The following is a 12,104-nucleotide window of genomic DNA, read 5'->3' as shown; positions in this document are numbered from 1 at the left end:
ATGCAATTCTATCTTTATTTCTAGTCAATTTGTTAGTAGCCAATGTTTTTGTAGTCAATGTTTTCAATACATTGTGATGTTTTGGTGCTAAATTCGTAAATACAGTAATTACTACATAACGTTACCATGTATTAAACTGTAGATTTGCTGTAAAACATGTTTTGGTACTTAGTTTGTAAAATCATAACATAACTTGACATTTAATAGGCTTTTCCTTAATCCCTCCTTATTATTCAACATTTTTGCTTATCCAACGTTCTGCCGGCCCATTTATGTTGGATAAGTGAGACTCTATTGTATATATGTGTGTGTGTATGTGTTAATAGTTTTATATATACAGTAGAGTCTCACTTAGCCAAGCTAAACGGGCCGGCAGAAGCTTGGATAAGCTAATATCTTGGATAATAAGGAGGGATTAAGGAAAAGCCTATTAAACATGAAATTAGGTTATGATTTTACAAATTAAGCACCAAAACATCATGTTTTACAACAAATCTGAGAGAAAAAGCAGTTCAATGCGCAATAATGTTATGTTGTAATTACTGTATTTACAAATTTAGCACCAAAATATCACGATATATTATTTATTTATTTATTACATGCATTTATACCCCGCCCTTCTTCCCGAGGGGACTCAGCGCGGCTGAAATGAAAACATTGACTACAGAAATGGCTTGGATAATCCAGAGGCTTGGATAAGCGAGGCTTGGATAAGTGAGACTCTACTGTATTGTCTTCTCTCTATGTGTGTGTTTGTATGTAAGTATGTGTGTGTATATTATAAGGAATAATTGCAGAATAATAATAATGATCCCTTCAAATACATACGCCTCAATCAGCCCCCCCTTCCCTTGCTCATTGAAGCGTTCTCCTTTATGAGTGTTCCTCTTTAACATGTCAAAGCAAGTGGGGTAAAGCTGTAGTAAGGGGTGGAGGGGATGCCTGCATTTGGCACGCCTAATTCCAAGCACAGCAGCCTTGTCTGGATCAAGAGGAAGTGCTTCCTGCCCCTACCCCACTTCCGCCCAGCCCCCGCCCCACTTCCCCCTTCCGCGGCCCACCCAACCGCGGGCCCCTTTCGCTCCTTCTCTCTCTCCCTTCTTTTCCCTCAGGCTCCTCACCCCGCCTCCTCGGCTCCGGCTCTGCCCGCAAACGCCCCCGGAAACCAAAGGAGGGAGAGACAGACAGGGAAGAGCCCACTGCGCAGGCGCCGCGCGCGCGAGAGAGCACGAGAGGCCAGCCCTCCGGAGTACGCATGCGCGCGGCGAGGAACACCTGGACGTGCCTCTCCCCTCCCCCACCCTTTCTCAAAAAAAACTCTAACCGTCACCCAGGTCACGTGGCCTCTGGAGGCTCGAGTCTCCAAGGGTTTCCATAGCAATCAGGCATGGAGGCTCATTCTACAGTGTAGATGCGCCTTAAGTGGGGAATTGGATTGGAATGTTTACGACATATATGTTTATATATACTATATTGTATTGGGTTTAAAAAGAATTTTCAAAGATACTTGCAATAACTATAAGTCCCATATGTTTTGATTGACCTAAGTTGCAAAAAGCCTATGTTTGAGGAAGGCCTGCACTTGAGAGAAAATGCTGATGTTTGGGAAAAGATGTGTTGTCGAAGGCTTTCATGGCCGGGATCACAGGGTTGTTGTATGTCTTTCGGGCTGTGTGGCCATGTTCCAGAAGTATTCTCTCCTGACGTTTCGCCCACATCTATGGCAGGCATCCTCAGAGGTTGTGAGGTATGGATAAACTAGGCAAGGAAAGGAAAAAAATATATATCTGTGTAGAGTCCAGGGTGTGGCAAGAGTCCTTTGTCACTGGGAAGCCAGCATTAATGTTTCAGTTAATCACCCTAATTAGCATTGGAAAGGTTTTGTCTCTTGCCTGGGGGCATCCGCAACAGAAAGGAAGAAACCATGAAAATGAACAAAATCTGGCTACCAGTATTAAAAAAAACTCTAAAATCAAAACAGTAGATGGGAACCAACACTCTGAGGGCAGAGGGCAGCTAATGACAGAACAAAGGACTGAACAAAGGATTAATTTCGATATAGCCTTAGGGTCTATTTCCATACCAAGCTGTCCTCTCACTAGTCTTAAATTTATTTATTACTAGCTTGGGGACCCTGCGGTGCCCAGGTTATTAGTAGAGGGCATTGAGTTGTTTTGGATATTATGACTGGGCCCATTGCTGCAGATCTGTGGCCGATGGGGTTTGCAGTGGGAGGCAATTTGGATGGAGGTAGTGCAAACCCCATAATCCTTGGTTCATCCTCCTCCAAACTGCTGCAGGGTGTAAAGTGTCATTTGGGATATGTGTGCCAAGTTTGGTTCCATTCTGTCATTTGTGGCAGGTGCAGTGGTCTCAGGAAGTGAGTGAAGGTATTGTAAATCCCATCATGCATGGTCCGGTGTCCCTTAAATCGCAGCAGGAGATAAAGTGGGTGATGAGGGGTATGGCCGCCTACAAACATTCACTTTTATTATATACAGTAGAGTCTCACTTATCCAACATAAACGGGCTTGCAGAAGCTTGGATAAGCGAATATGTTGGATAATAAGGAGAGATTAAGGAGAAGCCTATTAAGCATCAAATTAAGTTATGATTTTACAAATTAAGCACCAAAACATCATGTTATACAACAAATCTGGCAGAAAACGTAGTTCAATACGCAGTAATGCTATGTAGTAATTACTGTATTTACAAATTTCACACCAAAATATCATGATATATTGAAAACATTGACTACAAAAATGTGTTGGATAATCCAGAACGTTGGATAAGCGAGTGTTGGATAAGTGGGACTCTACTGTATATAGATTTATTCTTTATTTGCTACATTTATATGCCGCCCCTCTCACCCGGAAGGGGACTCAGAGCGGCTGACAAATCACTTTCACATACAATATTATATTATTAGCATAGTACAATACTGGCAATAAACTACTATATTGTACTATATCAATATATGGTAATATTATTAGTAATATTACATGTAAAATACAATATATAATTAATATCATTATATTGTATTATTAGTACATCGTATTACAATATAATATTATGAACACTACACGTATATACAATATGTTATAATTATTATTGTTAGGTTTTACAATGTATTGAGTCATGCACTGCTAATGGACTTTTATTGGGAATGCTGATTGATTGTATATGGGAAATCATTTGGGGAATATGTTTGGGCTTACTCCAGGTGATTGTCAATGATGCAATCCTAAGTTTGGGTTGGGTCAATTAGTTGGTAACCAATCAAGGATTACTATGTGTAATTGTATTATATATAAGGAACCATGTTCAGTGTATTTCCCCCCTTTTTTATTGTGAAGTCTATATGCAATTAAACCTGTCTACTAGGACAAGATACTACGTTCTGTGGTGAGTCTGTAATATCATCTAGACTAGGGGAAGGACAGTAGTAAAAACTGACAATGGCTGGGCATGTGCTCAAGTGTCTACTGTGGAAGCAGACTGGAAGACTGAAAGTAATGAGCAGGTGTAAGCTACTGGAAGGCGCTGAGACTGTGCAAGTATAAAGTTAAATCTTAACTATTATATATTAAATTTTATATTTTATATTTTATTTTATATTTTAAATTATATATTTTTCAGTTGGAGGCCAGTGTGAATCAATCAGGGGCAGCTAACGACTCTGAACAAAGGATGCCCCCAGGCAGGAAGAAGCCAGGAGATGAAGCTATTCAGTGCTGACTTAGGTGATTTACTACAGCTTTCACACTGCCTCCAACTGACAAGAGTTCTTCTCTCACCCTGGACTTCCCACAGATATATATAAACCTTCCTTGCTTAGTTTCTCCATACCTCACAACGTCTGAGGATGCCTGCCATAGATGTGGGCGAAACGTCAGGAGAGAATACTTCTGGAACATGGCCATACAGCCCGGAAAACATACAACTCCTCCAATAATAAAACAGTAATAAAATAGTGTAGTGCAAAAGTTATATATATATGGAGGGAAAGGGAATATCTATATATATAAAAGAGTGATGGCATCAGGGCAGTGGACAAAACAACAAAACTACAGGCCCCCCAACCTCGAAATTTGACAACACAACCCATCATCCACGCCTCTAGGTTGATACAACAAAAAGAAAAGAAAAATAAAGTCCTAATTAGAGGGAGAGCAATAATTGTTTTTATCCAATTGCTGCCAGTTTAGAGGGCTAATCTCTGCCCACTTCGTTGCCTAGCAACCAAGGGACAGCCAGGTTTCAGTTAGGGGACAGGCAGATTTAGGCCTCACTTAGACTTCTTCCACAGATTATCTAATTTGCACTGGATTATATGGCAGTGTAGACTCAAGGTCCTTCCACACAGCTATATAACCCATTTATAATCTTATATTATCTGCTTTGCACTGGATTATCTTGACTCCACACTGCCATATAATCCACTTCAGTGTGCATTTTATACAACTGTGAAGAAGGGGCCTCATATAATCCAGTTCTAAGCAGATAATATAAGATGATCAATATACAGTAGACTCTCACTTATCCAACATAAACAGGCCGGCAGGATAAGTAAATATATTGGATAATAAGAAGGGATTCAGGAAAAGCTGATTAAACATCAAATTAGGTAATCGTTATACAAATTAAGCACCAAAACATCATATTATACAACAAATTTGACAGAAAAGGTAGTTCCATGCGCAGTAATGCTATGTAGTAATTACAGTAGAGTCTCACTTATCCAACACTCACTTATCCAACATTCTGGATTATCCAACGCATTTTTGTAGTCAATGTTTTCAATATATCGTGATATTTTGGTACTAAATTCATAAATACAGTAATTACTACATAGCATTACTGCGTATTGAACTACTTTTTCTGCCAAATTTGTTGTCTAACATGATGTTTTGGTGTTTCATTTGTAAAATCATAACCTAATTTGATATTTAATAGGCTTTTCCTTAACGCCTCCTTATTATCCAACATATTCGGTTATCCAACATTTTGCCAGCCCACTTATGTTGGATAAGTGAGACTCTACTGTACTGTATTTACAAATTTACCAGTAAAATATCACAATGAATTTGAAACACTGACTACAAAAACATTGATTATGAAAAGGCAGACTGTGTTGGATAATCCAGAACATTGTATAAGCGAATGTTGGATAAGTGAGATTCTACTTTGATATGAAATAATTTCTAGGATAGAATAATGCAGAACAATATAATCTCTAAAACCAGGACAGTAATAAAGAAATAAAGAAATAAAGAAAGTAAATAAAGCAAGGAAATTAGAAATTCCACAAAGGAAACAATCAGGGCCAGCTAACACCTCCCAAGAAAGGATTCTTCCAGAAAGGAAGCTGAGAAGGCAGTGAAGCACTATGTATTACCAAAGTCATTATTATTACTATCATTACTATCCTTACTATTATTATTATTATTATTATTGTGTTGCGGTCAACCGTGAAAATGAATACAATCTGGCTCCAAGTATTCAAAAACACTAAAATCAGAATATATAAAAATTAATGTGGTATAATAAAACAGAACAATACAATCTCTAAAATCAGAACACTAAATAAAGAACAACACTCTGAAAATAGGGGAATTCCACACAGAAAACAATCAGGGCCAGCTAACACCTCCCAACAAAGGATTCCCATAATCAAAGTCTGGCCAATCCTCTGTTTTCTCAGGGCCACAGACAGTAGAAGCATATAAAATATCGCAAACAACACCACTCTGAAAACAAGGTAATTCCAGACAGGAAACAATCAGGGCCAGCTAACACCTCCCAACAAAAAAATCACTCAGGGAGGAAACAGCTAGGCTTTAAATCTGCAAGGCCATTACATCCTAATCATTTTTCCTAATTGCAGCATTCATACTTGCCTCCAACAGACAAAAAAAAACAAAACAATCAGAAATATTGTATATTCACAACCTTTAGGAAATAATGTCCCCTGATGGCACAGCATGTTAAAGCGCTGAGCTGCTGAACTTCTGGACCGAAAGGCCGCAGGTTTGAATTGGGGGAACTGACAGAGCCCCCACTGTTAGCCCCAGCTTCTGCCAACCCAGAAGTTCAAAAACATGTAAATGTGAGTGCATCAATAGGTACTGCTCCGGTGGGAAGGTAACGCCGCTCCATGCAGTCATCCCACATGACCTTGGAGGAGTCTACGGACAACGCCGGCTCTTCGGCTTAGAAATGGAGATGAGCACCAACCCCCAGAATCAGACACGACTGGACTTAACGTCAGGGGAAAACGTTTACCCTTGACCTTAACTACCACCAATTCCTCAATACTTTATTTCCCATACTACCATACTTCGCCACAGCAACGCGTGGCCGGGCACAGCTAGTAAATAAATAAAAAGCTTGTATTTTATTACAAAACGAAGTGTATGTGTGTGTGTGTGTGTGTGTGTGGTTTATGTATTTCCCGCTTTAGGACTCAAAATACTAAACATTAGCATAGATGTGTTTTCCTATTGGCTCCTCTAGGCGCAAGGCAGTAGCGCGTGAAGCTGTCACCGCTGGGCGAGGCTTCATCGTGCCCGCAATGCCTTGTGGGACGCGTAGTTATTCCTGCCCGGGCGGCAGTGGGCAGCTTGTGAGGACGGAACAACAAATCCCAAGAGGCAACGCGGCCTGTGCGCGCGGAACGGGAAAGGGGGCGTGGTCCTGATCCAAGATGGCGGCGGGGCAGAGCGGAGCGTCGGGACGCAGCGGGGGCGGCGAGAACCGGTTGGTCTCTTTGCCTTTGTCTCGGATCCGCGTGATCATGAAGAGCTCGCCCGAAGTCTCCAGCATCAACCCGGACGCCATCTTCCTCACCGCCAAGGCCACGGTGCTGCTCAAAACAGGGCCAGCTTCTCTTCAGGCAGGCCTGGGCCCACTTGGGCCTTCCCTCCAGGGGTTTTGGACTACAACTCCCACAATTCCTAACAGCCGCTAGGCTGTTAGGAATTGTGGGAGTTGTAGTCCAAAACTCCTGGAGCATCCCCAAGTGGGCCCAGGCCTGCTTTAGCAATTAGACTTTGTAACTTACTTTCTTCCCACATTTTGTGGTTTTGTTTCTCCTTAAGCTTAGACCTCAAGAAATGTTTTATTTTGTTTAGATATCCAAATAGAACATACATTCCCCGTGTTTAACAACACTAGAAGAAGTATTGGGTGTCATGACATCCCGATACTTTATTTATTTATTTATTTGCAGGGCTGATCACATTACACATATAAGGCAAACATTCAATGCCTTGACATAGAACAAAGATAAACGCAGGCTCCGAGCTGGCCTCGAACTCATGACCTCTTGGTCAGAGTGATTGGTCTCAGCTGGCTGCAGCTGGCTGCTCACCAGCTTGCGCCACAGCCCTGGCCTAATACTATCCTTTAGTATCTTTATCTACAGACAAGCATAATGTTCGTCCAAGGTGATGAGTGTAACTGGCCAAACATGAATGCAACCTGAGTTCTATGCCTGGCTGTATTTGTCTTGTCCTTAGGAGATGTTCGTCCAGTGCTTAGCCACATACTCCTACAAACACGGCCATGGCAAGGAGAGCAAGGCCTTAACCTACAGCGACCTGTCCCACGCGGCAGAGAAATCCGAGACCTTTCAGTTCTTGGCAGGTAGGTATTTACACAATTCTGTAAATAAGTAACATGATGTAACAAATGGAAAACATACCATATCTAGCGCCATGCCTAGAGAGTTGCCTAGGCTGCTACGTATCTCCTAAGGCAGGGCTGGGCAAACTTGGGCCCTCCAGTTGTTTTGGACTCCAACTCTCATAGTTCCTAACATCTCCACCTAAACTGGGCTCTATAGGCCAGTGGATACTCCGCCAGACATTAGAAGAGCTGCAAGGCCAAGAACAAGCCATGAGAGTAAAGATAAAGATCCACCCAGAGAAAAAGTGTTCTTATCATACATCAAAGGAACCACTGACCACATAGGGAAGCTGAGGAAGAAACACAACTTACAAACTATCTGCAGACCCACTAAGAAAATCCAACAAATGCTACGTTCAGCGAAGGACAAGAGGAATCCTCTCACCTCTGCAGGAGTCTGCCGTATACCATGCAGCTGTGGGCAAATCTGCATAGGGACCACCAAAGGCAGCATTGGCCAAACATAAGGAACATGAAAGGCACTGCAGACAAACTCAACCAGAGAAGTTATCCATAGCAGAGCACTTGATGAACCAACCTGGACACAGCATATTATTTGAGAGTATAGAAATGCTGGACCACTCCCACAACAACCATGTCAGAGTACACAGAGAAACCAACTGAAATCCACAAGCATGTGGACACTAAATGGAAAGGAAGAAACCATAACAATGAACAAAATCGCAACCAATATTAAAAAAAACACTAAAATCAGGACACTAAATAAAGAACAACATTCAGAAGACAGAGGAATTCCAGACATGAAACAATCAGGGCCAGTTAACACTTCTCAACAAAGGATTCCCCCAGGCAGGATACAGCCAGGCTTTGAAGCTGCCAGGCTATTCAATACTAATCAAGGTGGCCAATTGAAACATTCACACTTTCTTCCAACAGACAAGAGTTCTTTCTCCCACCCTGAACATTCCACAGATATATAAACCCCACTTGCAGTTTCCAACAGATTTCACAACCTCCAAGGATGCCTGCCATAGATGTGGGTGAAACACCACGAGAGAATGTTTCTGGAACATGGCTATACAGCCCAGAAAACTCGCAGCAACCCAGTGCTTTGAGTTTCTAGGCAGGAGGAAATGACACATTAAAAATATGAAATATGTTTTGAGAGTGGATTTTTCTGTGGTTTAACAACAATTAAACAGCATGGAAAATTCATAGCAGTAGGCTGTTAGGAATTGTGGGAGTTGAAGTCCAAAACACCTGGAGGGCCCAAGTTTGCAAAGCTTACTGCAGATGCCCGTCTTTATTAGGGCTTTCATTCTTGTATTCTGAAAGTGTAAAATTCTGATTCCATGGTGAACCTTGCAGATGATAAGAAGTAGCTATTTTGGAATTGGGATTGGAAATGTACTCAGTTGTAATACTATAGTGATATTCTTCCAGATATCCTGCCAAAGAAGATTTTAGCAAGCAAATACCTAAAAATGCTTGAAAAGGAAAAGAAAGGGGAACAGGAGGAGGAGGATGAAGAAGAAGAAGATGAAAATAGTGAAAATGGAAGTGAAGATGAAGACACATCTTGAGTCTGAGAAGTGATGATGTTCATCCCAGGTTGTTTCATAAACATTTTGAAATTATTTCTGGGCATGCCGATTCCTGCAGTGTCTGTATTGATTGCAAAGTGAACAAGTGGGATTCCCAAGCTGCTTCAACTACCATTTTTCTAGAGACTTAACTGAAATTCAGTATGTACAGAATATATCTTTTGTATCCTATAAACTATAGCCCTTCAGAGAATGACTAAGCTTTCTTGTCAGGAGGATAAATCCATTTTCAGTTCAGAGGCCTCACACTCTTTGCCCATATTGGGCAAACTTCAAAAGTTCAATTATTCTTTACTTGCCAAATGATGGTTTTTCCCTATGAGCTGCAAGGGAATTACTTTGCTTCTCTAAAAGGGAGCTGTTAATTAAGCAGCTTCATAGAAGCCAGGCTACATTTGTTTAGGATTTGTTTCAGATTTGTTTGTTATGAATGTAGTTAAAAAAGATTGTGTGGCCTTAAGGGAAGGAAAATCACTACCCTGCTGCTTCAGGTCAATATGTATATTTGGTTAATATGTTCATTTGGAAGATTTTGAATATAGATTGCATGTAGAACAGACAAAAACATTCCTGTTTTTATAATGAGGTTTGTATTAATAGATTTGAGTACCATTTGAGTAAAGAAGCAGTATGTTTGTCGCCACAGTGGAAAGAATTGTAGAAGCTACATGTATCTACGATAGTGCTTGTGTTTTATAAATGCTGATGAGTTGAGACTATCATTCGAAGTCACATATTTTGTATGACTACACAAGTATTTCTCTTATTTAAAAAAACCTTAAACTTATTGAGAAATAAGGTGCCATGATAGAAGTGTGTGTTTTCTCCTCTTTTAATTACCTATATTGTATGCTGGTAAAATTTGGATTGTGTGGCTGAGGGGCAAGCATGGATGTTGTGAATGATAAGACACCACTTCATGGTGATCAATTACAAAATTTTGGAACGCAAATTAACTGCCACAGCACTATGCTATGGGATTGTGGCAGTTGTAATTTTACAGTCAGCCTTAAAACCTCTTTGCCCTTTCTCTGCCGAAGAATGCTGCAGCCTCACCAAACTACAAGTCCCAGGATCCCATACAATTTGAGCCATGGCAGTTAAATGTGTTGAACTGCATTTATTCTATAGTGTTGATGCAGCCTTAATATCTCGTTTTAGTAAGTCTTTGTGAAATCAGTCCACTGATGGGGATGGAACAGGCATGGGCAAACTTTGGCCCTCCAGGTGTTTTGGACTTCAACTCTCACAATTTCTAACAACCAGTATTGTGGGAGTTGAAGTCCAAAACACCTGGAGGGCCAAAGTTTGCCCAAGCCTACTTTAGGTTATTACTCTGGCAACTAAAATTAATAAAAGGAAAGAAAAATACATTTGAACTTGTAAATATGAGTAATTTATTGACATACTATGAGGCAGAAACAAAATTGACACCATACAAAATAACTTTATAAAATATCATTCACATATTTCATCAAGATTTACAGCATTTTGAGCTCGTTACATATGTAGTATGGAGGTAAAAACACTACGCTAAGTCTTTAGTAGTAGTTTATAATATATACACACACATATACACAAGAAACCAAAAAAAACAAATGTTAGTTTGTCATGAGTTTATTGCAGAAGGTAGTGCAAAATATTTTTACTAGCAAGCTGTAAAACAAAACGTGGAAAAAGGAACCAGTGAAGCTTCAAAACAAGACAATAGATGTTGAATTTTTTCACAGTCTCCCGGAGCTTTGTTCAAGAGTTGCTCTCTTCCTCTCACCCCAACAGGAATGAATGAATGAACTAACTCCCTTTGCAATGTATCTGAGGAACCATGGACTATTGAAGTTCGATCTGGTGCATCCAAGCAACAGGGAATGTGTTGCTTGGGGTCACCTTGATATTACTTCAATTTCAGAGTTTTGCAGAGGTGGCTTAATACTTTGGCTCAGGCTCCCAGCTTTTCCTCACCTTTATTAGCTTATTTCTTGGTCAATGTATAATAATTATTAGACTGCTTCTCTTGAGTTGGAAAGCAACAAGCAACACCCCTTCCTGCTGTTTCGGTCTTGTCCTGTTATGATAAAGCAAGAGGCAACATATATTGTCTGTTTTCAAAGCTGAGGAACCTTTTTCTCAAAATCCACTCTGTAAAAACAGTCACTACATCCTCTACGGTACAATGCAGGGCAGACTTGATATCAACTACTGAACACACAACCAGTAAAGGATAAGAATCTCTAACCAAGTGAAGAGAGAGACCGACTCTCCAAGTTCCTTAAGGGGATCCAACAAATACAAATTAAAAGCCAGGTAGCCAGTTAACAACAATAAAACTAATGACAGCCAAACGCAATGCTCTATGAAATAAAAAGGAACAAAATGCAGCATATTCAGGCTCTTGTTTCAATCTTGAGGTACCTGTAAGTCTTACCATCTGCCCAAAAGTACTATGGTACATTAAAAAAACATGTTACAGTTCTTTACCATCAGCCAATTTATAGGACATTATTACTGAGAAAGTGCAACAATGCTGATCGCTTATATGCAGCATATTAAAAGGATGGTTACTCTTTTATAAAATATAGCTTTACTTATAGACCCATCGGGACAGTTTTTGTAATACACACATTTTTTTTCCTGTTGATTTGAGTCTCTCTGCAGCAAAACAAAAAAAAATCTCCTTTAGGGTATAGCTTAAATCCTGTCATTTAGGAATGTTGGTGCTCTGTTTTTGTTTTTTTGCTTTTTTTCAATATTAAAACTAAATAGTATTTCACGATTTTCCATGCTGTATTGGTTTATTGTTTATAAAGTCAGATCTCCAATCTTCAAAAACAATAATATATTACAACTCAG

General features: G+C 40.2%; 2 protein-coding genes across 7 annotated transcripts in view; one reads left to right on the top strand and one right to left on the bottom strand.

Moving 5' to 3' along the window:
• trappc9 (trafficking protein particle complex subunit 9) overlaps positions 1–1,270 on the bottom strand; it is a 299,446-nt gene extending 298,176 nt beyond the window's left edge. For all 6 annotated transcript variants that reach the window (XM_062979970.1, XM_062979971.1, XM_003219482.4 and 3 more), the window contains exon 1: positions 1,122–1,270. The gene's annotated coding sequence lies outside the window, so the exon portion shown is untranslated. The remainder of the gene's footprint in view (positions 1–1,121) is intronic.
• Positions 1,271–6,666: 5,396 nt separating this feature from the next.
• On the top strand, positions 6,667–12,027 carry chrac1 (chromatin accessibility complex subunit 1). The gene is made up of 3 exons (XM_003219481.4): positions 6,667–6,862; positions 7,521–7,647; positions 9,094–12,027. The coding sequence occupies exons 1-3, from the start codon at positions 6,707–6,709 to the stop codon at positions 9,231–9,233; spliced, it is 423 nt and encodes a 140-aa protein (XP_003219529.2). The 5' UTR covers positions 6,667–6,706; the 3' UTR covers positions 9,234–12,027.
• The last annotated feature ends 77 nt before the right edge of the window (positions 12,028–12,104 follow it).

This window comes from Anolis carolinensis, chromosome 4 (assembly GCF_035594765.1).
Source record: "Anolis carolinensis isolate JA03-04 chromosome 4, rAnoCar3.1.pri, whole genome shotgun sequence".
In the NCBI taxonomy this organism is placed as follows: Eukaryota; Metazoa; Chordata; class Lepidosauria; order Squamata; family Dactyloidae; genus Anolis; species Anolis carolinensis.
This window is presented reverse-complemented; position numbering and strand designations above follow the sequence as displayed.

Excerpts from the sequence above, each read along its gene's own strand:
- chrac1 (XM_003219481.4), top strand. The coding sequence starts at position 6,707 with ATGGCGGCGGGGCAGAGCGGAGCGTCGGGACGCAGCGGGGGCGGCGAG. Across the intron at positions 6,863-7,520 it reads TCCTCACCGCCAAGGCCACG|GAGATGTTCGTCCAGTGCTT; the intron begins GTGCTGCTCAAA and ends TCTTGTCCTTAG. Across the intron at positions 7,648-9,093 it reads GACCTTTCAGTTCTTGGCAG|ATATCCTGCCAAAGAAGATT; the intron begins GTAGGTATTTAC and ends ATATTCTTCCAG.